Below are 26,951 nucleotides of genomic sequence, written 5' to 3' on the forward strand. Positions count from 1 at the left end.
TTAATTGAACAAGCCAATATCATCATCCGACTCTTCCGATTCCTCCTTTTCGTCTTTCTTCTCCTCTGCTGCAACTGGAGCTGCATTTGCGGTCATGGCCACAGCCCCACCTGCGGCATGCTGGCCAGCTTTGCCAATGCCCTGGGCAATTGCACCTTCAATGTTTTTTCCACTTGGCGCACTGATGACCTTGTTGAGCTGGTCGTCATCCGCCGCAGAGCCCACACTGTCCAGGATCTTCTTGATGTCCTTGGTGCTGGGGGAGGTATTGCCCCCAAGGGCAGCCAGTAGGTAGGAGGCGACATAGCACATCTCAGTGGCAGCAGAGCAGCCTCACACATGACACCTCGGTGGAGTCAAAGAGGGAAAGGAAGACACTGAGGCGGTGGGTGGGATTAAACTGCTTCCCAGAAGTCTATGGGACCTGTGTGTGGTGCTACCAGGAGGGTGCCTCCCTAAGGACCTTTTTACAAAGAAAATATTAACACCAAGTGTAACTTTTAAGAAGTCAGTTTCTCATCAGTGTTCTGCTTGCATCAAGAGTAAATGTTTTTGGGAAGCAGATGTGGTTTAAGCAACTGGGCTACTGTCTACCATATGGGAGGTCCAGGGTTCAATTCCTAGGGCCTCCTGGTGAAGGCAAGCTGGCCGCCGCCATGTGCTGGCCTGCGCAGGAGTGCTGGGCCATGCAAAGAGCCTGCCCAGCAAGATAATGCATCAAAAAGACACAGAGGAGAGACAATAAGAGACGCAGCAGACCAGGGAGCTGAGGTGGTGCAAGCAATTGAGGGCCTTCCTCCCACTCTGGAAGGTCCCAGTATAGGTTCCTGGTGCTGCCTAAAGAGAAGACAAGCAGACACAGAATACATGGCAAATGGACACAGCAGACAGCAAGCACAAACAACAGGGGCAGGGGGAGAAATAAAAATAAATATTAAAAAGAGTAAATGTTCGGGGAGCGGATGTGGCTCAAGCAGTTGAGCACCCACCTCCCGCACGGGAGGTCCTGGGTTTGGTTCCTAGTGCCTCCTAAAGCAAGCAAACAAATGAGCCAAAGAGCAAAAACAAATAAGCAGTTATATATAATTTAGTTGCTCAAGCACTTGTTAAGGCAGTCCAGATTAGATACTGCCTTAAGAGTAATTGTTCAATTATGTTAATAATCATACTAGCTGTTGAAAATGATTCAACAGCAAGCTTAATAAGCATTTCTAGAGATGTACTGTACTAATAAAAAAATCTCAATTTGGGGTTAGGATGTTAAAAAGATCCCTTTTTCTTTTTTTATTTCTCTCCCCTTCCCCGCCCTTCCCCCCACCCCAGTTGTCTGCTCTCTCCATCTATTCACTGTGTTCTGGGTCCGCTTATATTGTTAGCGGCACCAGGAATCTGTGCTCTTTTTTTGTTTTTGCGTCATCTTCCTGCGTCAGCTCTCCATGTGTGCAGTGCCATTTCTGGGTGGGCTGTGCCTTCTTTGCACGGGGCGGCTCTCCTTGCAGGGGGCGCTCCTTGCGTGTGGGGCTCCCCTACACGGGGGACACATCCCCTGCATGGCACGGTACTCCTTGCACACAGCAGCACTGCGCATGGGCCAGCTCACCACACAGGCCAGGAGGCCCTGGGTTTGAACCAGGGACCTCCTATATGGTAGGTAGACACTCTGTCAGTTGAGCCACATCTGCTTCCCATGATTGATAATCACATCACTGTGTCTGGTGACGCTTTCTGACTCCAACTGGAGAGGACCGGGAAGCTTGTTTGAGACCCTTCCAAACCTCACCCTATGTGTCTCTTCTTTTGACAACTTTTTTTTTTTACTATAATAAAACTGTATTGTTGTTGTGTTTTTTAAAAGACAGTCAAATCTTATTTTTTTTTTTTGGTTTGAGCAGAGCTCTAGGAACAGACACAAGCTGCTACCTTGACCTTATTATGTGAGTCCTCGCCTTGGCATCAGCTTCACAGATAGGTTTTATTCTGTCCTTCCCAACATTGCCTGGTGCACAGCAGGCGCTCCCTTAAAAAAGCAGGAAGTGTGTAGAAAACAAGGGGCCCGTTTTTATAAAACTCTAATTTATTCAAAGTTTTAAAAGACTTCATTTCCCTCCAAAATATTTTACATTTTTTAAAAAATCCAAACTATTTCTCAGCCACTGTACAAGCTGCTGCTTCCCTTACTTGGGACCAGCCCCTGGCCCTCCAAGCCTCCGCCTCCCTCTAACCTTTCTCAATATTGCTGTAAGTTCGTTTATAAAGCTCTCCATCCCCCTCTCCCCTCACATCATGCCCTGTAGGGAGGGGTTCCCTTCTGGGTGCCAGGCCCTTGGCTGCAGGTAGGCAGGATGGATGATGCCTTAAGCAGGCAATGTCTGAGGGGTTAGGAAAATGCTTTGTGCTTCTGGGAGATCAGTTAGTTAGTTTTTTTCTCCATTAAATGGAGGATCATTGTCCTTTTCGCCCCACGAACACCGGTTCAGAGCCAAATGTCTGGCTTGGTGCTGCCCCCGGCTGAGTAGCCCTGCCTCTTCACTTCCCTAGGCATGTGGCCATGACAGCGGGGTCTGGCGACTGTACCATTAGTCTGCCTGTGGACTGTTAAGAACAAGAGTGGCACATGTCTAGAGTGGGGCTTGATAGAGCCCCAACTACTCAGAGTGTGGACACCGAATGCCCAGAGGAGGAAGTTTTGGGTTTCTGGTGGACAAGGCAAGAGCCAGCCAGAATCATGGGAAGCAGGAATATGGGGGAAATGTCTAGCCACATAGGTCTGAGGTAAGCGATGTTCCTTCTGACCCAAAGTCCCTCCCTTCTTCCATCCATACCCTTCTTCCTGCAGGTTCTAGGAAGATTCCCGAAAGGAGGAAGAAAAAGAAGAAAGGGATTCTGGTCTGCTGATAGGAAAAAGGCCGGAGTTGACAGAGTGCTCGGGGTTGGGGGAGGGAGGCTGGGATCCATAGTCATCGCTGCTTCTCTGTTCCATGAGGGAGACGGGGGGCCGGAGCCAGGCCCTCAGGGGTTTCATCAGCTCTGTTCCTTGTCCTTCACTAATAAGACCGTGTGCTGGCCTCCACTGGACACGGACAACACCACACGGTTCTCCAACTGTTTGCCCGTCATCTCTACAGGGCTCCAGGCGTCCTCATCCTGCCCTGTGCCCAGCTGGTAGTTGGTGCCCATGCCCCAGGCAAAAATGTGACCTGCAATAGGAGAGAGAAATAGGGACAGCTGTCTCCAGGACCCCCAAACCCACCCTTTTGTAGTGAGAGAAGCCTAGGCCATAGCGTGAATTCTGGTCTTGTCCTATAGAGGCCTGGCAATGTCCCAGCCTCCGGGAGTTCAGAGCTTTATAAACCAGAGACTGAAGGCCTTAAACAACACCAAAGGTTCCACTGTGCTACTAGGCATGATGCTGAAGGCTCCATGTGACTGGCTATTTCCCAGCCCCTTACACCACCTTCCTCTCCTCAGGACCTGCAACCTGAGACTGGAAGCACCTTGGTCTGGGATGCCTTCTGTATTAGGGTTCAATAGGGAAACAGAATCAACAAGAGATATCTGTCAATAGGATGTGATTCTCTAAGAGTCTTTCATGCAGCCGTGGGGATGCACAAGTCCAGGTTCCGCAGGCAGGCTGCAACTAGAGGCTGCAATGAAAGTTCAATGAAGGTTCCTGACAAGTTCTGGGAGATGGTGGCTGTCCAAAGACGAGCTGGGAAATTCTCTCTCAATGCTGGAATCACTTGCCCTTTTAAGGCGTTCAGTTGATTGGGTTAAGTGTCACTCATTGCTGATGGCAATCTCCCTGACTGATGTAATTATAACCAGCTATCTATGATTTACCACTGCAGTAAAGTCAATGGTGCCTAAAGTCCATAAATGCCCTTGTATTACAGTTTTAGCCTAGTGCTTGCTTGATCAAACAACTGGGCACAATTACCTGGCCGAGTTGAGACAACAGCCTAACGATCACACCATCCTTTGCTTCTCATAAAGGACTGAAACTTCGAGGAGCAGTGCGAGCTCAGCTTCCTCAGGAAGTCTTCCTGGATAACCTCAGGTCAAGCATCTTCCCCACTCCAAGATTTCTAAAGGTCCCCTGGCCATCTTGCTCACTCACTCAGGCTTTGGTGCCATTTGTACATGCCCTTCCTTGCTATGATGGCCAGGACCCAGGTTCCCAAACTTGCTTTTCCCTAATAAGATTCCAAGTACAACCCCCTGGGAAGCTGGCACACATGAGGTGTTCCAGAAGGAGGATCACCATGGTGGAGGAAGTACAGGGAAGCTGGCAACCTAGGTTCAAGTCCCAGGGCCTCTCTGGGACTCAGTGACATCATCCCCCATTGCTCTTTTTTCCTCTACAGAACAAATCAGTTATTAAAACAATCTGTTTTCTTATTTTATGTTCATCAAAGCCAGAGCTTCTGAGAATCACGAGAAAAGCCCTGTCCTCGCAAACACTGCTGTTCTCCACAGCTCAGCTCCATCTGATGGTGCCCATCAGAACCTGCTGGAGAGTGTGCCAAGAACCACGACTCCCAAACCCCCAGACTTGGGACAGCCCCACTCACCGTCCTTGGTCACAGCATATCCTACAGAGGCCCCACAAGCCACAGAGGAGACGTCAGGCAGCCTGGGTATAAGGGTGGGCGTGCTCTTCTCTTCAGCACCCTCCCCGAGGCCCAGTCGTCCATATTCAGCCCGGCCCAGGCTATATGCTTTTCCTGCAGGAGGAGGGAGAGAGAGGAATAGCAGACAAACTGGATGGAAGGCCAGGTGAGCTTCCATGCCCATGGGAGCTGGTCCTCTACTTCCCAGGTGGTCAGGAAACCTACATTTGTCTCTTCCCACTTTGGGGGTGGCCTGGGAGAACCTCCACAGAGGCCCCCATTGAGCTCACAATCAGAAGAGCCCCAGAAGGAGGGTGGACCTCACAGACCCACACCTGCTAAATCCAGGGAGCAGGCCCAGGTTCCAAGACCGTGGTCACTTGAGTCTGGCCAGGCCTGGGTCCAGGGAATACTCCACCCTCAACCGAGGGAAGGACGCGAGGTCCCACCTTCAGAATCCATGCAGACCGTGTGGTGCTGGCCACCAGAGAAGCCCACCCAGGACTTGGTGGAGTTCTTGAAGGATGTCAGATTCTGGGGTATGAAGCAAGATTCTGTGCCTGTGGTTCCTGGGGGAAGGCCGGGATAGAGCTGTCAGAGGTGAAGGTGTTGCAAGAGCTGCCCTTCTCAATCCCCCACCCCCATCCCAAAGGCCACCTCAACCAGGGTATAGATATTCTCACTTTACAGATGATAAAATTGTGACTGTGAGGGGTTAAGTGATCCCCAAAGGTCCACAACAAAGGAATGGTGGAACCAGCAGTAGAACCCAGGTCAGTCTGGGCCATGCCTGATGCTGGGGTTGGGACTTACCAAGCTGGTGGTAGTTGGAGAGGCCAAAGCCATACACGTGGCCCTCACAGGAGACAGCAAAGGTGAAGTAGGCACCACAGAAGGCATCCTGGAACCTCACGGGGCCCCGGCTTCCCCTGGATTTCAGCATCACGCACTTGGGGGCCAGAAATCGTTCTGGAGGCAGAGGGAAGCCCGGGTCAGTGACGGGCACATATGGCCCCTCTTCCCTCTGCCTCCCTGAGTCTGTTTCCCATCCATTACTAAGGCCCTGGGAGGGAGGCCAAGCAGAGAACTCATCACTCTTTTACAGAAGAGGCCAAGAGAGTACAAACAAGCGCCCTGCTCAGACTCCCACAGCCACAGAGCGAACGCTTACATGGAACTTACCACCTGCAGGAACTCTTCTATATTAACCCACTGACCCTCATACCAGCCCAATGGACATAGGTTGTTTCTTTATCCATATTCCAGAGATGATAGTTTAGGGTCCCACAGCTAGTAGCTAGCAGAACCAGGATTCAACCCAGGGTAATCTGGCTCCAAAGTCTGAGCTCACCAGCACCACCCCAGGTCTGATTCTGATGCCACAGCCTGAGTGGGCACAGGGAACTCCTCTTCTGTCCTGCCCTGGGCTACACTGGGAGATGGCTTGCCAAGATGCCCTCTCAGAGGTATCAGAGCCACTTACCAAGGCCCTGCCTGCCACCACGGTTGGCAAATAACTCAGGCACACGGCCCAGCTGGCCTTGTTCCCCGCAGCCCAAGGTGTAGAGGTCGCCATCAGCCGTCAGCATCACCAAGTGGTCGTTTCCTGAGGGTGAGAGGAGGTGGGGGCGGTTGGGTTGCAGGACTGTAAGGCCTGTGGCTGGGCCATCCCCAGAACAAGGCTCCCCAACTCCTGTTCAGAGTGAGGACACCCTAAACTCACCCGAGGCCACCTTCACCACGGGCACATCCAGCTCCACTTGCACAGGCACCAAGCTCTTCTTCATGGGCTCCAGGAGCCCAATCACACCGTTATTGTCCTGAAGGGAGGGGTGGGCCACTTGTCAGCCAGTCCTGCCTGCTCCCAACAGCCAGACCACGGATGTCACAGCCACAGAGCTGCCTGGTGAAGGGCAGTGGTGGAATGGGGAGGAGGAGGAGCAGGAGCCAGCCCTGTACTGAAATGCTTATGAATGAAATCTTCTGTGGTCTGGGATTTGCATTAAAATAACCAAGCAGTCTGAGTGTAGAAGGGAGTAGAGATCAAAGACGCCTGGTCATGAGCTGACAATTGTTGAGGCTGTGTGGACTGTAGAAGGGGTTTAATATATTATTTTGATTACTTTTAAATGTGTTTGGGATTCTCCATTAAACATTTTAAGATAGCCTTTTTCCGTTAAATAGAAAAACCTTATCAGATTTCTTTATTTTTGACATTTTTGAAATAAATATCAGAGCATCAAAATCATTTTATTAAAAAAAATTTTTTTTTAAATTCTTTTTTTTTTTTTTAAACCATTTTAATACTGAATCTTTTTTTGTTTGTTTGTTTAATACTGAATCTTCAATCTGCTTTTTCTACTACACTCCCCTGCTTGGAAAATCTGAAATGAGATAATCTCCATACCAACTCCCTTGGGAAGTATGGAAAAGGCCTGGGAAGAGGAAGGAGAGGCTGATTGCAGAGAGACATCACCCTTGGCTCTAAGGCATGCTTGTGCCACTCCTTCCCTAAGAACCCATTTCTTAACATCAGAGTCAAGGAAGCAAGAGGTCGGCATAGATCAGCCTGTATAAAGAAGCCAGAGAGCTGTGTCTGGGCCCCAATTTCCCCACCATTAACTACAATGGGAACATGGAGATGGATTTTCTTTGGGGGCCCAAGTCTTTCAGACCCAGTCTTACCCGGAAGGAGCCCCAGAGGAAGACTCGGCCATCCTCGGTGAGGGCTGCCGTGTGACTGTCTCCTGCTGACACCTGTACCACCTTCTCCTGCAGGTCCACTTTTCCGGGGACCATCTCTGAGCCTTCCACTGATGTGTCCCTTCCCAGGGCACCCTCATCGTTGCAGCCGAAGGAGTACACCTGTGCCCAGGATGCCCCCATCAGTGCAAGGTCTGGCCTGTTTCAGGCCATTCCCTGCTTGGCTGGCCAGCTCCACCTCCAGAGCTCCTGCCCACCCGTCCCACCCCTGTGACCTACCTGGCCAGTCTTGCTTAGACACACAGTGTGCATGCCTCCAGCCTCAGCCTGCACAATGTCCTCTGGAATGGGGACCAGGGCTGGCCTCTTCCTCTCCATCACATTCTCGCCCAGCCCCAACTGGCCCACGTCGCCCTGCCCCAGCGTCAGCACCAAGCCTGGTTCTGTGTTGTGCGATCTATGTGAGACTAGGGTGAAGAAGACAGTCCCTGAGTGTGTGAGGACAGGAGAGGTTGCTGCATGGGCACTGCCATCACACAGACCTAGGTTCAAGCCCCTGCTCTGCCACAGACCTTTCTGGCCTATGTTTTTTATCTGTGAAACCAAGATAACAAAAGTACCTGTTCTCAGAAGGTTTTTGTTAAGACTGAAAACTGAGTAGATTAATATGAGAGGGAGGAAATGGAAACAAGAGAACGCTCAATATTGTGAAATGAACCTTGGGGAGAGGAAGGAGACAGTGAAACACAAGATAACTTTCCTGATTTGTAAATTCTTGGTCAGGAGCCATGGTACCAATAGCCAGGGCTCAGATAATAAAGTCCACCCTCTACTGATTGCTAAGCTGCCCAGGATCACACAGCCAGCAAGCAGTGGAGCCTGCACTGAAACCAAAGGTGATCACACAGGTCAGGGCACAGCCCACAGCCTCCAACAAGCCCTCCCCCAGCCCAGGCTGTCAAACCCCTGGACATATTCACATAGGAGAGCTGAGTTCGTCCAACCCTATCCAGGAAGCAAACAGGCAGCTGAGGATGAAAGAGCAGGAGTAGGAGAGGCATTTGCAGAGAGGCACTGGCCAATCACGGGGAGGCACAGGGCCTTCTGCCAGCCAATGAAGGCCGCCTGCCCAAGGCCCTGGACAACCAATGGCGTCGAGTCCCTTGCCCCGGGGGTGTGGCCACGGCTGCAGGGCCGCTGCGGCTGCGCAGGGGCTGCGCGGGGCAGGGGCCACCTGGTCGGGTTTTCTGCTCAGCAGGGCTGGGCCCGCAGGCACCTCGGCAGGAGCGGGCGCGGGGAAGGCGGTGAGAGGCAGAGGCCCTTACTGCCGGGTTACGTGGGTCTGCAAAAGACAGACACTGTCTGAGTGTGCAGCGGGTCCACGCCCCCCACCACCCATACTGGAGGCAAGTTCCTTTCCTCCCCTCTCCTCTCCAGGGTCCCAGGAAAGAAAAAAACCACAGCTGCCTCCCTCCGGGGCAGGTAAGATGTTGCCAGGACATTATTTCATTTAATCCTCCCAACAGCCAGGTGAGGTTGGTGCCGTTCTTGCCTCCATTCTATGAACAGGGTGATCCAAGCTCAGTGAGGTCAAGTGATTGACTGAAGTTATACAGTTAGAAAGTGACAGAGCCACAACTTGAACCCAGGTCTGGAAGTCATTAGTCCTAACCACTCTGCCTTTTTGCCTGGCGTGAAGCCATAGGCTCTAGTGCTTGCCAGTACTGTCTCAGTGCTTTTAGACAAGTTTCTGCCCTTTGTGATTCCCAGAGGGTGGGATTCAGTGACCTATAGGGAACCCTCCACCTGGTGAGGTCCCTAGACATCTTAGGCCTGAAAGCTTCAAGTGTCAGGGAAGGAGCCCAGTCCCAGATCCGAGGGCTCCCAGAGTTCCCAGACAGCTGCCCCAGTCAGAGGCCAAGGCCAACTTACCCTTCACTTTCTTGCTTGCAGGAATGGCATCTTCTGGGGGAGACCTTTTCTTAGCTATGCGCTTGGGTGGCATTGCCTCGTCCTGAAAAACCCAGTCAAAGACCCCATGTCAGAATGGCAAACATTTTCCTGTCCTAATTAGGCAATATGTATGAAAAACCCTAAAAACCCAGCAATTCCACTTCTTGGAATTTATCCCAAGAACAGAATAATGGATGCACCCAACAATTTAGCTCCACAAATATTCTCTATTGCATTCTTCCTAACATTTTAAAAAGTGATCAACTGTAGGAAATTGTTTAGATAGTATGTGGTATGCTAAAGATAGAATAGTATGAAGCCATTTAAAAGTGATGCTTTTAGAGATGCATTTACCGAATAGGAAGATCTTCACCACTGCTAAGTACAAGCAGATTGAAAAAAAGTATCATCCCTCTTTAAAATAAAAATATATGCACAAAAAAATATCCACAGAAAAATGTTTGAAAGAAAATACATCCATTAACAATAAATAGTAACCTCCAAGAAATGGGATTATGGCCAACTTTCACTTTTTTCCTTGTACTTTCCTATATCACTTAAGATCTTTAACAAGAAGAAATACATTTATTTTTTAGTTTCCAGTTTATCATAAAATATTAAAACACTGAAGAACGTTAAATAAAGTATCCCTTGTAAATAGTCTCCCCAACTCTTGAGTTAACTACTAATAACTTTGCTGATAAATTACGGTTCTAATCAGACAAAAAAAAGATGCAGTGGCAGTTATTTTCATTAAATAAAACCAAAACTTTCCATCCAGATCATTTCTGCCCTTTGACCCACGCTCCTGGGAGGAGTTTAGCTTTCCTAAACAGTCTAACAAGAGGTGAAAAACTAAATATATACCCACACTTACATACAAACACCAAATATTACAAAAGGGGGAAAGAAAATCACCTATGGGTAATAAGAGAGGCTGAACCTAGAAGGTCCAGGGCAGCCAAAAGACTCAGTCCTGAGCCCTTCTCCTTCTCTGACTGCTGCCTCTCCAGGGCCTTGATGTCTTCCCCAGGCTGCTGGAAACAGCAAGTACCCCCAGCTCCTGGATTTCAATCCAGCTGAAACTGCACCCACAGCATTTCTTCCCATTCCCAACAAGCAGCTCTGGAAATAAATATTTATTGAGCTCTGGTCTTTAAGGCCATGAAAGATATTAAATTGTCTAATCCTGGGGCTCCTAAACTCTGGACTATGATTCTCTAGAAGAGGACTGTTGGGGAAGGCGTGCTTGGCAGCAATTCAGATTCAGAGGTAGTATAGCACATGGCAGTTAAAAGTGCAGTCTCTGGAGCCAGAATCTGGGTGACATTACTTCATGGGCAAAGTTATTTAAACTCCTTGTGATTCACTTGTATCATCAGTAAAATGGGGATAATAGCACTTACTTACACCTTTGTGATGTATAGAATTAAATGTGTAGGGTGCTGTAAGATTAAATGAGCTAATACTGTAAAAGTACATAGCAGATTTTCAATAAATCAATACTACCCATGTTGTTGTAATGCCTACACCCTGCCCCAGGTAATTCGCAGGCACAGCCCTATTTGGAAACCGCTGAAATCTAACCCACTTTTCCTCCCGTTTTATAGATGGCACAACTGAGGGCTAATGAGGGACAGGGACTCCACCCAAGTCTACAATGGAATAAAAACCCCAAGAGTTCTTCTTCAGCTCAGCTGTGGACCTATGCAGCCACCCCACCATTTCCTTCTTCCACTAGGTCCTGGGACCTCAGACTCTCCAGCACCCCACTTGTGTATGTGAACACAAGGCCAATGGCCTCTGCATTGCCAAGCACTTTACTGCTGACTGCTGTAGGGGAGGAGGACAACGTACCAAAGATGGGTAAGTGGCCAAGGGCCTGGAATCCTGCTGATCCTGTATAGATGGGGCCTCCCTCTGTAGGGCGAGCTTGAACAGATTGGGACTGGCCCGGTTCTGACTCTAAAGAGGTGGCATCTCTGAGCTTCACCCAACTTTTATTCTCCTAGGTGTGGAACTCCCCTGCTCCCACTACCTCTTTGAAACCCCTCTTCCCAAACTAAAAATGCATGTTCTTTGGGAGTACAAGGTGCTAGATTTGCCCAGGCTCTTGTGACTATGGCTGGCCAAAGGCCTTAACCTTTCTGAGCTGTCCCTTCATCTGTAAAAGGGTATGCAAAGACTACTTCTCAGGGCTGTTGTCAAGACTGAATAGAATATTATTTATAAAGGACTCTTCAGTGCCAAGCATACAGTAAATACTCAGTAACCGACAGCATATATTCCACAAGTATTTAAATGCCAATTACCACTGCTTGGCTTTGGGCCAGGAGGTGTATTAAGGAACAAAGAGACTAACCTTTTCCCTACTCTTAGACAAAACAAAAAAGATAAAAATAAAATTAAATAGGGAAACGGACTTTGGCCCAGTGGTTAGGGCATCCGTCTACCACATGGAGGTCCGCGGTTCAAACCCCGGGCCTCCTTGACCCGTGTGGAGCTGGCCCATGCGCAGTGCTGATGCACGCAAGGAGTGCTGTGCTACACAGGGGTGTCCCCCGCGTAGGGGAGCCCCACGCGCAAGGAGTGCGCCCCGTAAGGAGAGCCGCCCAGTGCGAAGGAGGGAGCAGCCTGCCCAGGAATGGCGCCGCCCACACTTCCCGTGCCGCTGAGGACAACAGAAGCGGACAAAGAAACAAGACGCAGCAAAAAGACACAGAAAACAGACAACCGGGGGAGGGGAGGGGAATTAAATAAATAAAAATAAATCAAAACAGACAACCGGGGGAGGGGAGGGGAATTAAATAAATAAAAATAAATCTTAAAAAAAAAAAAAATTAAATAATCACAGATGGTGCTGTGTGAAGGATAAGCAAGGCAATAAGGAAATAAGAGAATCTGGCATAGGCAAGGAGAGTGATCAGGAAGGCTGACCTGAAATGTGAGTAGAAGCCAGTGGGGAAACCAGGGGGAAAGCATTCCAGGAAACAGTGCAGGGTCTTTGGGAATCTGGGATCACCATGGGGCTGGAGCTGGAGAACAATTAGTTGAGTGACAAGAGGTGGGTAGGGGCTGGATGGTGCAAGGATTGTGGGGAAAGCACTGAAAAGTGGTGAGCAGAAGTGTGTCTTCATCAGATTTACATTTTTAAAAGACTGCTCTGGCTATGTGAAGAAAATGGAATGGGCTGGAAAGGGTCACAAGTATGGAAACAGGCAGACTTTTTAGGAGACTATGGCAGGCGTCCAGGTGAGAGATGACAGTGACTTGCTTTGGTCTGAGAAAAGAAAACAAAATAGATCAATAGATCAATGTAGGAAATAGACTCAAATTGCTGATGGATTAGATATAGGGAGAGGGAGGAAATCAAGAATGATCGTTTCATCTCAAGACTCCCAGTCTCTGGCTGAAATGACTACGTGGATGGCAGAGTGCCATTTAGTGAGATGGCAAAGTCTGTGGGACAATGGATTTGGGCGGAGATACCTACACTCCATTCCACCAGTTGCTCTTGTTAAGCCTGACATGCTGGGAGTCATCCAAGACTGCTATTAAGTAGGCAGAGTTGGAAGGGTTAGGGGTGTAGGGTGTGACAGGTCTCCCTTGTTTCAGGTAGGCAGTTGGTACCCTTGGCCAGGATGACAGCCAGTTACTGTGTTTAGGGCCCTGTCCTGCCCAAGGCAAATCTCTCATAGGTTCATCAGAACCATTTGCAGCAGTAAGCTGTGTCCGGCAGGGAGAGTGTTTAGCAGCATGGAAAAGTACATATAAGAGGTCAAGTGAAAAAGTGAGAAACTGAATTATGTTTATACATTGGTTCTGACTCTGGGCTGACCAGTGGGCAAGACCTGGACTAGAGAAAAAAAAGTAAAAGCTACATGAAATGGTTGGTATTATGGGGTATTAACAACAACAAAAAAATCTGTTATTGTGGCTTGGAACCGAGCCAGTCAATGCCTCCTTGGTCACCTGTGTCTTGGCTAACATTCTGGAGCATCTGGCAAGGTGACGACAGTGATCTCATTTTACAGATGAGGAAACTGAGGCTCAGGTGCAGTGTCTTGCCCAAGATGAAAGAGAAAGTCAAGATCTCCACCAAGCTGGTAGGACTCCAGAGCCCTAGGGAGATCTGAGAGCCTGCCTCTGCCCTACGTCCCCTAACACTCCACTAGTTTATCAGCCGGCATGGGTACTGTCTCTCAAACACCCTCCCCACTCCCCAGAAAGAAACAACAGCAGCTCACCTCTGGTCTTCCTGCCCCTCTCCACCCCCCAATTCTCCAAGTCGTTAATGATCTTCCCAAACCTCAGGCCTGAAACAAGCTGCTTCTCTGCCCAGAATCCTTAGTGCTTCCCCCTGCCTGGAAGATAAAGCCAAATTTTTTAGCTTGGTACCAGGCCAGATACCTCCAGGATATGGTGTAGTACTAGAAAAATCCAGTGTAGCTTAACTATTAACACCCTGTACTATACCTTATAATGTTAGAAAAATTCAATGTAACTCTTACTTACATGTCAGGAGGCACGTAGAGCTACAGATTTAACATTAACCAGATTTAACTCAACCAAAGAATATATAACTATGCACTCCTTCCCTCACTGTCCATACTCTGTATCTGTACCTTAACATCTAGACCATCCTTCCATCTTTATCACCCCAAGATTGCCAGGCCCACGCAGCAAGCTGGCCCCAGCGGAGAGCTAGTGCAGCAAGATGATGCAACAAAAAGAGACACAGAGGAGAGACAATAAGAGATGCAGCAGACCAGGATGCTGAAGTGGCGCCAGAGATTGAGCACCTCTCTCCCACTCTGGACGGTCCCAGGATCGGTTCCTGGTGCCGCTGAAAGAGAAGACATGAAGACACAGAAGAATGCACAGTGAATGTACACACAGAGCAGAGAGTGAGTGCAAAACAAAGAGGGGAAGAAGGGGAGAAATAAATAAATAAATAAATCTTTAAAAAAAAAAAGAAAAAAGATTAACTAGGAAAGCAAAAAACTAATTTTCTGGATCCTTCTTAGAACTGTCACCCATCTGATGATTAACAAACCCAGCTAAGGACCAGCCTGGCCCCTCCTCCATTTGGTGCCCAATGTGGGGCGGGTGTCCTTGTGAGAATGATGCTGCTCAGTAGACTTCTGGCTGGAGTGCTTTACTTTTGAGAGTCTGGACAAGGATCTCTTGCCCAGTTGTCTAGGATCCCTAAAGGTGGCAAGCTATGAAGGAAAACAGGTTCTGTTCTGTATGTGTGTATGTGTTCCAGTCTTGTTATTCTCAGCAGCACATTAGTTCCTGCCAAAGCTGTAAGCAACGTTTTGGACATTTTGCTGCACTGGGTTTTTAGGATTGAAAGGACTAGGGAAGGGAGCAGCCCCTGGTGTAAGAAGTGCCACTGAGACTGGCTGCCTAAACCTTGGCTTCTGTACTTATTTAAATGTAATGGGAAATAGCCAGAGTTCAGAGGTGAAGGGAAAAAGCAACTCACTGGGTTGTATCATCAAACATTGGGAACAATTTTGGTAGGAACCTATGACTAAAAAGAGAATGATCTGCTTTTGTAAGGAAATCTGGGCTCAATATGCATTAGAAGATAAGCAGAAATGGTCAGCACAAGGCTCTTTGGAGTATAATGCTATTCTGCAATTAGACCTATTCTGTAGCATGTACATAAATGGGATGAAATGTTTTATTTCCAATGCTTTATGGCATTACTCCAAAACGAGAAACTTCAGAGAAAATGTTTTAGACATGGTATACTGCCAATTAATCGGGTCCTGGGTCCCCAGCACACTAAAACTAGAGAAAAAAATGACTTGCCACCCCAGCCTGACTAAGGAATTACTCAACCATCTATACAAAAACTGGAGTTAAATAACTGCAAAGACTAGGGAAGTAACCATTGACCATGAGGTACAGAGGTGCTCAGAGATGTATTCACCAAATGCAATGAATGTCTCATGATGATGGAGGAGATTGTTGCTATGGGGGGAGGAGTGAGATGAGGGGGGTGGTATATGGGGACCCCATATTTTTTGAATGTAATATTAAAAAAATAAAGACAAAAAAAAAAAAAGACTAGGGAAGTAGAAACCAGAAAAAAAACCCTCCCAGACATTAACTCACCTGATATCTCAGCTACTATTATTATATCAAGTACCTCGAGAATTGAGAATGCCACTGCTCCTGTACCTCCCTCACCTCTGTATCAGGCGGATGGAAACAGGCCTAAATTCCCATTAGATCACAGAAATGGCCTTTCCACCCCACACCCAGAACGGTGTAGCTTTTAGGCAGAGCACCTCCACCTCAGGAGGGCAGAGCCAGGGCCAATTCACTCTCTGGCAAGTACCTGTGGGAAGAGACCAAGGACAAAAACCTAGGGGCTATTTATATGTACAAGCTACATTTTCAACATCTGACCTATATAATTGGGAGGATCGCATTCCGAGCTGCAGGGAGGACCCCAGAAAAACTACGATTGCTAATTTCAGCCCTGGTAGAGATGACTTTCAAGGTGTTTTACAACCAAGAAGCAACCCAAGAAAAACATGAGATGAAAACAATCGCATATAAGGTTAACTTAAACGCTGATCTTTTAGAAGTCCTGAGTAAAACCCTCCAGCAACAAACATAACCTACTAAAGGTAAGATGTCTGGACTCCTAGAAAGCCTCTGGGCCCCCAGCAGTGTGCTTACTGCAAAGGAGGATGGTCATTGGAAGTGAGAACATCCCGGGCTCGCAAGGAAAGGAGCACCAGAGACTCCTAACCCAGCAGTCCTATACCCACAACTTCCGGGGATAAAGACAGTGATCTAGAGTAACAGGGCCTGGGGGCACCTTCCACTGATCCCAATCACCCACAAGGAACCTTGAGTATCTCTCCACGTGGGTAAGAAGTTAGTAAGTTTTCTGGTGGATACAGAGCAACTTTTTCAGTTTTGAATCAAAAGCTTACTCATAAATCAAATGAGTCTGTCCGTTATTGGTGTGTCAGGAGTTAGAAACCATGGATTCTTCCTATAGCCACTGTAATGCCAGCTTGGAGTCACCCAATTAATGCCCCATCCCTCTCCTTGGCCGGGATTTACTTTCAAAGTTACAAGCCTCACTCTCTTTTCCACCCGACAAACTTAACATACAGGTCCAGGCAGTCCAAGCAGCCTCGGCGAGCTTGACAGAAAGCACCAAGAAGTTTGGAGTGCCTGAAGAAATAAAATAGCAGGTGCTAGTCGAAGTATGGGCTATGGGGGAACCTCCGGGACTGGCGGGAGACGCACAACTAAGGATAACGCTGTGGTCAAGTAGCGCTCCTCCGCACTTGAAGCAGTACCCACAGACAGGAAGCTAAAGCAGGCATCTCACCTCTGATTAAGAAATTTCTTGTGGACTTGGCCCAGTGGTTAGGGCATCCGTCTACCACACGGGAGGTCCGCGGTTCAAACCCCGGGCCTCCTTGACCCGTGTGGAGCTGGCCATGCGCAGCGCTGATGCGCCCAAGGAGTGCCCTGCCACACAGGGGTGCCCCCGTGTAGGGGAGCCCCACGCGCAAGGAGTGCACCCTGTAAGGAGAGCTGCCCAGCGCGAAAGAAAGCGCAGCCTGCCCAGGAATGGCGCCACAAACACGGAGAGCTGACATAACAAGATGACGCAGCAAAAAGAAATACAGATTCCCGTGCCACTGACAACAACAGAAGCGGACAAAGACGCAGCAAATAGACACAGAGAACAGACAACCAGGGTGAGGGGGGGGAAGGGGAGATAAATAAATAAATAAATCTTAATAAATAAATAAAAAGAAATTTCTTAGCTGCGGCCTAATTAGACTGTGCCAGTTGGGCTTTAACACACCTATCTTACCCATCTTAAAACCCGGCACACAAGAATACAGATGTGTACAAGATTTGGGAGCCATCACCCAAGTAGTAGAAGACATCCATCCAATAACGATCAATCCACATATACTTGCTAAGATCTCAGATGCTTACGCTTGCTTCATGGTTTTGGACTTAAAAGATGTCTTTTACTGCATTCCCTTAGAAAAAGAATCACAAAAGGTTTTTGCTTTTGAATGGGAAGATCCTGATACTGGAATAAAACAACAGTATTATTGGAATGTCTTGCCACAAGGTTTTAAAAATGTTCTGATTCTTTTTGGACAGACACTGTCCAAGGACTTACAAGGGGTACAACTACGAAAGGGCTCTTCCTTTAATATGTTGATGACATACTCATAGCCAGTAAAACCTAAGAAGCCTCAAATCAGAATACAATAATGCCAAAAAAGCAGGCGGCAAAAGGATATAAAATATCTGAAAAAGAAAGCCCAAATAACGCAGACCCATGTTACATACCTTGGGTTTGAATTGTCAGAGGAGCAATGGGCCTTATTACCCAGCAGGAAAGAAACCCTATGGCAAGTGTCAGAACCTCTGAATAAAAAGGAACTTAGCGGGTTTCTAGGTATGGCTGGCTACTGAAGGCTCTGGATACCAAACTTTAAAGAAGCTAAAGGTTCCTTTCCTCAGCTGCCGCTAAGGGCTTGGTTCTTCCGAGGAAGCTAAGGCCGCGTCGGGGTGAGGTCCTCACCTCATCCAGCGACTAGCACAGCGCCCGGCACTCGTCCACACAGTGGCCTCCATCTCCGAGCTTGCCTGCATCTACTTGGCCCTCAGACGCCACAACGACGTCACCATCACAGAGGATAAGCTCAATGTCCTCATTAAAGCAGCTGGTGTAAATGTTGATCCCTTCTGGCCTGCCTGGTTTGAAAAGGCCCTGGCCCATGTCAACAACGGGAGCCTCGCCTGCAAAGTAGGGGCTGATGGACCTGTCCCAGTGGCAGGCCCTGCCCCTCCACCACTGCTGCCCCAGCTGAGGAGAAGAAAGTGGAAGTAAAGAAAGAAGAATCGGAGGAATCGGAGGATGACATAGGCTTTGGTCTTTTTGACTAGACCCCTCTTTTGTAAAATGTTCAATAAAGAGCTAAAGACAACAACAAACAGGCTAGCAGATAAGGCAGCAAAAGAAGGAGCCAAAAGAAAAAGCCCCCTTCTACAGCTTTTGCCATGTTCTGCCCAAAACACCCACTGTTACCTCACTGTGAATGGGGACCTGAGCTCCAGAGGTTTAGAAAACTTCAATATACAGAAAATGACTTGGCAAGGGCAAAAGAATGGGGCTTTACAAATCTAACAGAACAAGGACGGCTAAGGAAGTAGAAATGAATATGATGAAGTACATCAAGTTCTTGTCCCACAGGAGACTCCTTAACATACTTTCATAACATACTCATTACAGACATGAAACTCTATGCAAATGGGTTAGTCAGTTCCTGGTTGGGCCCAGTCATTCAAAATGTCACTGACCGATGTGTAATAAGCACTCAGGTTAATCCTCCACCCCGCCCAAAGGTTCCACATTAACAAAGAGCGTATAGTACCAAGATGTGGGCGTAGGTGACTGGCAAATTGATTTCGCTCTAATGTCAAAAGCCCCTGGAATTGATTTTTAGGAGGTACCAGGGATTGAACCTGGGACCCCATAGGTGGGAGGCAGGCACTCAATCACTGAGCTACATCCGCTCCCCGCTCCCTGGAAATTTTAAATATTTGTTAGTGTTCATTGACACCTTTACTGGATGGATAGCAGCTTTCCCTTTTCAGACTGAAAAATCACATGAGGTTGTTAAATGCCTACTAAAATAAATTATTCCTAGGTTTGGTCTTCCACTCTCCATGTAAAGTGACAGTGGCACTGCTTTAGTCTGTAGAGTAGTTAAAGATGTTTCCGGTATCCTAGGTACTGACTGGTGACTATACTCTTCTTATAGATCTCAATCCACGGGAAAAACAGAACATAAGAACTGAATGTTAAAGGAACATCTAGGGAAGTGGATGTGGCTCAAGCGATTGGGCTTCCACCTACCATATGGGAGGACCTGGGTTTGATCCCTAGGGTCTCCTGGTAAAGGTGCGTCCACATGATGAGCGATAGAGCAAGATGATGACATAACAAAAAAAGAGACGCAGGGGAGAGTCAAGGCGAGATGCACCAGAAACCAGGAACTGAGGTGGCACAAGCGACAGGGAACCTCTCTCCACATCAGAGGTCCCTGGAATCAAATCCTCGTGAAGCTTAGAGGAGAAAATGAGAAGACAAAAAAGAAAGACACAGATGACCACACAGCGAATGGACACAGTGTAGCAGTTTGATATAATTGATAAATTCCAAAAAGAAATGTTGGATTATGCTCGTAATCTGATCTGTACCTGGGCATGACTGAGTTATGATTAGGGCGTTGAGTCCCTGCCCCTTGCTGGGTGGGAACTCACAGATAAAAGGCATGGTGAAGAACAGAGTTGAAGGCTTTTAATCTTGGAGTTTTGATTTTGGAGTTTGATGCTAAAGAATTAAACTGGAGCCCTGGGAAGTCAGCACACAGAGGAAAGAGAAGCCAGGAAGGAAGAAACCTTGAACCCAAAATAAAGCAAGCCCCAGGAACATAGGAACCCAGGAAGCCTGAACCCTCACAGATGTCGGCAGCCATCGTGCTCCAAATAGACTTTGGTGAGGGAAGTAACGTATGCTTTATGGCCTGGTTATCTGTCAGCTCCTACCCCAAATAAATACCCTTTATAAGAACCAACCAGTTTCTGGTATTTTGCATCAGCACCTCTTTGGCGACTAATACAGACAGAAAAAAAAACAAAAAACAAACAACAACAACAAAAAACAGCAGGTAGGGCGGAAGGGGAGAAAAAATAAAATAAAAGTAACATCTAGCAAAAATCTACCTAGAGACACAACTAAAATCAAATAAAGCTCTACCCATTGTACTCCTGAGGATGAAAGTAGCCCCCAAAGTAGGTTTTAAGTCCTTATGAAACGACACATGGAAGGTCATTTCTATATTGCATCCTAGCTCTGAAAGACCAACATCACCAGGCACAACTAAACCCAAAGTGCATTGGACCTAGTATGACTTGTCACTCATTCTTCTCTTAAGTTACAGGGCATCAAACCTTGGATCCATCACACCAGAGTCAAGCTATAAACATTCTGCACAGCCAGTATCCCACCGATCAGCGGAAAAACAGCTGTCGCCACCAACTCCCCACCCCCACGTAAGTATACTTGTGAACCATTAGAAGGACTTAAAAATATGTTTAAAAGAACACCCGCTAATATGCTATTGGGATGGCACTTGTTAGCTTGGAAACTGATAGGTAGCATGCTTTTCCATCAAAAGCAATTCACATTTGCATGAAATTGATAACTACATTCAGTCTTGCCCTAAGGATCATTTGGCTTTCCTACTGTTTGTCATCATGAAGTACAAATACCTGGGTCTGTACTGCCCAATACAGTAAACACTAGCCACATATAGAGACTGGGTACTTGAAATGCGGCTTGTCTGAACTGAGGTGTGCTATATAAAATACATATCTGGTTTTAAAGATTTAGTACAAAAAATAATGTAAAATAGCTCAGGAATAATTATATGATTATGCATTGAAATATTAATATTTTAGCTATATTGGGTGAAATAAAATGTTAAAGTTATTAAAAAAAAGAATACCACATAAATAAGCTTATTATGATGATGATGAAAGTCTTAAATACCTTTATTACTTAGGCATTAAATCACAGCTACGATAGCACAGCCCTAATAAACACGAAAATGACTTTAATGCATAAAGCTGTTCTCCAAAACCAAATGGCCCTAGAGATCTTAACTGTCCATCAAGGAGGAACCTGTGCTATAATTAAACTAATGTTGTACCTATATGCCTGACGAATCAAGTAATGTCTTCTCTTTTAGCCCAGATGAATGATCAGAATCAGGCCTGATCTGCTCCCACCACTAGTTTTAGTTTCTATGATTTGTTCATTTGGTTACCTACAGGAATTGTTTTCCAGTTAAGAACTTTCCTCCAAATGGGTTTGTAGTTTTTCTAATAATTCTAACCCTTGTGCTTCTTAAATGTATCATCTCCTTATGCAATCAAATATTAATGCAAATAATTACCAAACCTTTCTCCTTATTCAGAACATCCTCCTCCCCTGAAGCAAGTCTCCAGCCCTCTGAGCCCAATGAGTCAATGAGTCATAATTTTCCAAACTACTCCATAACTACTATGCCCCATCTCAGCAGGAAGTAGCCAGATCAAATGACACCCAAATTCCTAAGAGTGGAAATGTATATATAATCAGGGAGAATTTGTAGTACTAGAAGAAATCAGTATAGCTTAAATATTAAGGAAAAATGCAATGTAACCTCTGCTCACATCGGGAGGCATGCAGAGCTACAGCTTTAACATCAACTAGATTTAACTCCACCAAAAAATGTGTAACTATGCACTCTCACTATCTATACTCTGTATCTGTTCCTTCACATCTGTACCACCCTCCCATCCTTATTACCCCAACATTGCCTGGCCCTAGGTACCATGCATATTTTAAGATTAACTGAGAAAGCAATCTCCGGTCCAGAAAATTAGAAATTAGACCCTTCTTAGAAATGTCACTCTGATGATTAACTTTCTTTGTTTAAACCTGTATAAAAGCTGTGAGAAAAATCCTTATGGGGAGGCTGATTTGAGATTGTACATCTCCAACCTCCTGCCGGCAAATAAAGCCACTTTTCCTTCCTAGCCTAGCTGAATGTGTCTGTTCTGCCACGACAAGCAAATGACCCCAGCTGAGAACCACCCTGGCCCCTCTTCAAATGGGACCAACATAACTTTTGGTCTCATCCCTTATCTGTCACATCTTCCCTTCTTTTCCCACAGTCTCTGTGCCAGACACACTAGACTAGACTGCTTACTGTTCTCTCCACACCACCCCTCTCTACACCTGGAATGCCCTTCCCATCCCTTATCTTACTGGAAGAACCTCTCCTGGCTCACCTCTTCCTCCTCTGGTAAGCCTTCTCTGATCCCTCCCTGAGTAATCATAACTACTTTAATTTGCATGTCTACCCACCAATCTGTTTCCTGCCTTCTGCATGCAATATAACCCTTTACTTTCCAAACTGAAGATTCTATCACTCCCATTTCACAGGGAATTGTGGCTCAGAGAGGTGAATTTACTTGCTTACGTTCACATAGCTAGTAAATGAGAGCCAGGAGAGGAACTCATATACCTGATTGACTAAAAAACAAAACAAACCACCAGGTCAGCCAAAGGCAAGCCATGACCCAGGGAAGAGGCCATGGCAGCCTGGGCAGGCCTCCACGGGATCCCCTCTGAGCGGAGCTTGGCCAAATACAACAAATAGCAGAAAGCAGAAGTCGGCTGAGAGGGAGAGGAGGAAGCGATGGGGGAGGAAACATGAAGAGGCAAGGGCCTGAGTGGGCCATGGTGAGATGGAGCCACTGAAAGACATGTGGACAGTGGGTACAATTCCCTAATGTATGAATGGAGAGCATGGCCGTGGAGTTAGACCTGAGTTCTCTTTGAGCCTCAGTTTCTTCAACTAAAATGGAAGGCTCTAGGAATTGCTTCGGGCTGCTGTGGGCAATCACTGAGGCAGAGCAGGGGATAAACAGGCACCAATTATCTGCCTGCATATCCTCTAACTGCACAAATTAGTCCTTTTAGCAGACTCATACTTTAAGTGTTCTGGGTTGGTTCACTTAACTACACAGTGAGTATGTTAGCTGGGAACAAGTAGTCTTCTGTCATCTCCCCAGTCCCCTCAGACAAGCACAGCTTCCATTTTCAAGGTCTTTATGGTCTTGAAGAGGGAGACCCAGTTAAAAATATTTAAAAGTTAGAGTCGATGTCCACTAATAGGCATCTGAGGTGTGCCAGCCTCTCCTGGAATGCTTACACCTGCCCTCTGAAATGGGTATGATCACACCCTTTTCATAGATAAGGAAGCTGAGGCTCACACACAGGGATGGGCAGCGCCCGTCCAGGTCACAAAGAGAAAAAACAAAATCCCAGGTGTCTTGGCAGAGCGCTACCCCACCCCAGGACCAGAATCACCCTACCCCACCCTCTTCTCCCTGGGCTTCGGTTTCCTGGTTGGTTGAATGAAACAGAGCGGCAGACAAGGCTGGACAGTCTTCCAGGGTGTTGTGTTCCTGCTGTGACCCCTTGCGACCTCACCATAGCCTCATTTCTGCAAAGGAAGACAGAGTCCTCTCTGACCACAGCAGCTGTCCCCTCCCTTCCCCATGCCAACAGGCAGACAACACCTACTGCCAGACTCAGAGGCTAAAGAATCTCTTTGTGTAAAAGGTCCCAGGGAGGGAAGAGAGGGGAGGGACTCCTTTGTCAACAAATGTTTGCTGAGCTCCTGCTCTGTACCTGGCAGCACTTCCCACCACAAGCTCTTCACCTGGGGACCCCCTGCTAGCAGAGTTGTACCCTGATAAATTTCTGGGGAAAGGGGCTGCAGCTTTCAACAGATCCTTAGAACCACTGCTTGATGGATATTCCAGGGTATAACTAACCCTCATCACATGCCTCTGACCTTCAGTTTACAGATAAGGCTACAGGGAATTGCGTGGGTGGCCCAAGGCACCTGACCAGGAAACTGCAAAGCTGAACAGAACAGGATTTCTGCCTTTGGAATGTGCATCTTCCCACTCCACTCAGATACCCTTCTTGGGGGAAGCCTTCCCTGTCCCCCCCACCGTGTTCCTTGGTCCTGCACTGGAAACCTGTCTCCTTCTCCAGTTGTATCATTTTGTTACTCCTCTCCTGGCACCCTGGGCTCCAGGCAGAAACACCGGTGGTATCTCTAATCGCAACACTTCCCTCTACCTTCATGCACCAGCCGTGCACCAGCCAGGAACACCCCCACCCACCACACCCATTCTCTTGGACCCCTCACTGTTCCTTAGAAACCCCGTTCCAGAGTCATCTCACCTGGAAAGCCATCCCTGACCCTCCGAGGGAAGGCTGGGTCTCCCTCAGTGCTCCTGGTACACTCCACACTGTTTCTGTTAGCGCACAAGTCACACTTGGTTAGAAGAGTTCAATTAATATCTGATGAATGAATGACTTCCCTGCATCGGCGCCCCGAGCTCCAAGGGCACACCTGGGGGTCACAGTGGGTTGTAACTGTGGACCCACATGGAGCCTCCCCAAGGAGACCGGGAACTCCATAAGGACCACACGGGGCCCTTCTCATCATTGTTCCCCAGCTCTGCAAAAACGGCACAGAGCAACGGCCAGTAAATAATCTGCAGATTGAGTGAGTTGATGCGGAGTTCACAGCACGCTTCTCAACGGGTCACAACAGTCGTCTAGGTGCCTGATGACGCTGAAGTGTTTCCCAGCAGCAGACGCCACCCGCCCCTCCCCCCCCCCCCCCGAGTTTCTAGAGCGGACCCTCTCCGGGGCAGGATTCCTTTCCTGCTCTGCAAGCCACTTTCTCCAAACGCATGCAGGAAGAAATCACTTTCCCGCCCCGGAAACGCAGCCCCCGCCAGGGCGCTCCGCCGCGGCCCCAGCCCCGGCCCTCGGCTCGCGGGTCTGCGCAGCCCCGGGCCAGCGAGGTCGCCGAGGCCGCAGCGCCGCCGCCGCGCGCCAGCCGCTCCGCCGTCCGACTGGCCGGCCCGCCGCGCTCGGGCCGTTTGAATCTCCCGCCCGCGCGGGCCGGGGGGCGGGCGTGAGCGCCGCGGCGGCAGAGGGGCCGCACGTCCCCAGCCCGGGGGGGTCGGTCCGACCGCGGGCCCCGCGGGGCCGGGGCCGCACGCGCCCGCACCTTCCTGTCGCGGTCTTCACGTGGGCCGGCGCCGGGGGACCCAGGCGGGGCAACGGGCCCCCCGCCGAGGCGCCAGCCCGAGCTCCGCGATGGCCGCTCGGCGCGCCCCCCTCCGCCGGGTCCCTCCGTGGGTCACGGGCGCGACCTACCTCGGGGCAGAAGGACCACAAAGAACTCCCCGGCTCTCCGGCCGGCCGCGAACTGCCCCAGAGCATGCGCTCTGCAGGCCTCCGGCCCCGACCCCGGGCGAGAAAAGAAAACAAAGAGGCCGGCGGCCCCTGGCGACCGCCCCGGGAAGTACAAGTGGCGGGCTCCCCGCCTAGGCGCTCTCACCTGGCCCGGGTACAGGGGTTGTGTATTTTGGAAACTGTTTTCATAGCCCCACATCGGGACAAGTCGACTGATAATCGGAAAGAATACGTGAAATCAGGGTTGGTTTGTTCTGGTGAGGGAGGGGGTAACAGAAAAAAGATACCTCCCTGCCCTCAAGAGGTTCTTTATCATGAACCCTAATGTAAATATATAATAATACTGTTTCATCCTTTGCAACAAAGGTCCCACACTAATGCAAAATGTTAATCATAAGGAAAACTGCGGGAGGGTATTTGGGAACTCTGTACTTTCTGCATGATTGTTCTGTAAACCTATAACTGCTCTAATAAAATTAGCGATAATACCTTTTAAAGGTATTTAAAGGAGAAAGAAAAGTCAGACCATCACTAACAGCACAAGGCCATTTGGGCACAGGGACAATGTACTCCTCCCATGGGTACAGGGACATATGGTTCAGACTGGAGCTTAGAAAAGGCTCTCAAGTTAAATCTAAGAGGACATCCTACAAGGGGAAACACTTGTAATGACAAGGAGCAATGAGAGCCCAGGGTGGTTATAAGAAATGCCAAGTACTTGCGGGTACCTATGGGTACCCAGAAGAGAGAACCAGAGTCATAGGATCAGATCATAGATGCAGGGTCTTGTGTGTATAAGGAGTCCTGAGGCAATGGAGAGCTAGAGAAGAGATTTGAGCAGGGACGTGACACGACCAAATTTTTTCTTAGAAGGATCAATCTGGGGAAACGGATTTGGCCCAGTGGTTAGGGCGTCCGTCTACCACATGGGAGGTTGGCGGTTCAAACCCGGGCCTCCTTGACCCGTGTGGAGCTGGCCCATGCGCAGTGCTGATGTACGCAAGGAGAGCCACGCCATGGCAGGGGTGTCCCCCGTGTAGGGGAGCCCCACACCCAAGAAGTGCACCCGTAAGAAGAGCCGCCCAGCGGGAAAGCAAAGTGCAGCCTGCCCAGGAATGGCGCCGCCCACACTTCCCGTGCAGCTGACGCAGGGGACAAAGAAACAAGACGCAGCAAATAGACACAGAGAATAGACAACTGGGGTGGGGGTAGGGGGAATTAAATAAATAAATAAATCTTTAAAAAAAAAAAAAAAAAAAGAAGGATCAATCTGGAGAATGTACATGGGGAAAAGGGAGCCAAGAATTGGGGGGAGTAAGGGTGTAAATTGGGACCAGGAGCTGGAGCTGGAAAATAGGCACCAAGCAGACTACCCTCTCTTGTTAGTACACTTCGTTGCAGATGAATACAAAAAGACCACAGGATTTCATGTGTACCCTCAGGTCAGGTGACCCCTCAGCTCATGTGATTGCATCTGGGAGCTTCCCAGGTGAGGATAGTGACCTCAGCAGAAGGGTGTTTTCTCCATTGCATGTTGATTCTGACTGTGAAAGTCACCTTATCACATCCAAACTCTAGATGGGTGAATAAACATTCCTTGAATGTTTATTTACCAACCTCTACTATGCAGAGCCCGCCCCCCAAAGCATTCCCCGATCTTCAAGGTCTCTTACCTCTCCAAGTTTACCTCGGCCTCCATCCTGGAATTCTCTTTTGGATGAGATTACTGTGCAATTTCACCAAGTTTAAACGCTGGGATTTCTGATCTC

At 48.3% G+C, this 26,951-nt stretch overlaps 1 protein-coding gene and 1 pseudogene across 9 annotated transcripts; both read right to left on the minus strand.

Moving 5' to 3' along the window:
• On the minus strand, positions 1–312 carry LOC101421056 (large ribosomal subunit protein P2 pseudogene; annotated as a pseudogene).
• A 1,744-nt stretch (positions 313–2,056) lies between these two features.
• Positions 2,057–26,945, minus strand: RCC1 (regulator of chromosome condensation 1). 9 transcript variants are annotated; one of them, XM_058304789.2, is made up of 12 exons: positions 25,144–25,206; positions 24,154–24,227; positions 9,246–9,327; positions 8,590–8,655; positions 7,593–7,780; positions 7,296–7,475; positions 6,334–6,430; positions 6,094–6,216; positions 5,424–5,579; positions 5,060–5,179; positions 4,572–4,724; positions 2,057–3,197 (listed from the first exon to the last, which is right to left on the minus strand). In XM_058304789.2, the coding sequence occupies exons 2-12, from the start codon at positions 24,163–24,165 to the stop codon at positions 3,022–3,024; spliced, it is 1,353 nt and encodes a 450-aa protein (XP_058160772.1). In that variant the 5' UTR covers positions 24,166–24,227; positions 25,144–25,206; the 3' UTR covers positions 2,057–3,021. The 9 variants fall into 9 exon arrangements, with proteins under 9 accessions (XP_058160772.1, XP_058160769.1, XP_058160770.1 ...); XM_058304786.2 differs by having other exon boundaries at positions 8,548–8,655; XM_058304787.2 differs by lacking the exons at positions 24,154–24,227; positions 25,144–25,206 and adding an exon at positions 26,856–26,945 and having other exon boundaries at positions 8,548–8,655.
• Between the last annotated feature and the right edge of the window lie 6 nt (positions 26,946–26,951).

The sequence above is a fragment of the Dasypus novemcinctus genome, chromosome 9 (assembly GCF_030445035.2).
Source record: "Dasypus novemcinctus isolate mDasNov1 chromosome 9, mDasNov1.1.hap2, whole genome shotgun sequence".
Lineage (NCBI taxonomy): Eukaryota > Metazoa > Chordata > Mammalia > Cingulata > Dasypodidae > Dasypus > Dasypus novemcinctus.

What these genes read in the sequence shown, in the direction of transcription:
- RCC1 (XM_004455682.4), bottom strand. Translation starts at nt 25,209, where the DNA reads ATGCTCTGGGGCAGTTCGCGGCCGGCCGGAGAGCCGGGGAGTTCTTTG. An exon ending in TGAGCAGAAAACCCGACCAG is followed by an intron (nt 7,781 to 8,547) that starts GTGGCCCCTGCC and finishes TCTTCACCCTAG; the next exon opens with TCTCACATAGATCGCACAAC. An exon ending in GTCTAAGCAAGACTGGCCAG is followed by an intron (nt 7,476 to 7,592) that starts GTAGGTCACAGG and finishes TCCTGGGCACAG; the next exon opens with GTGTACTCCTTCGGCTGCAA.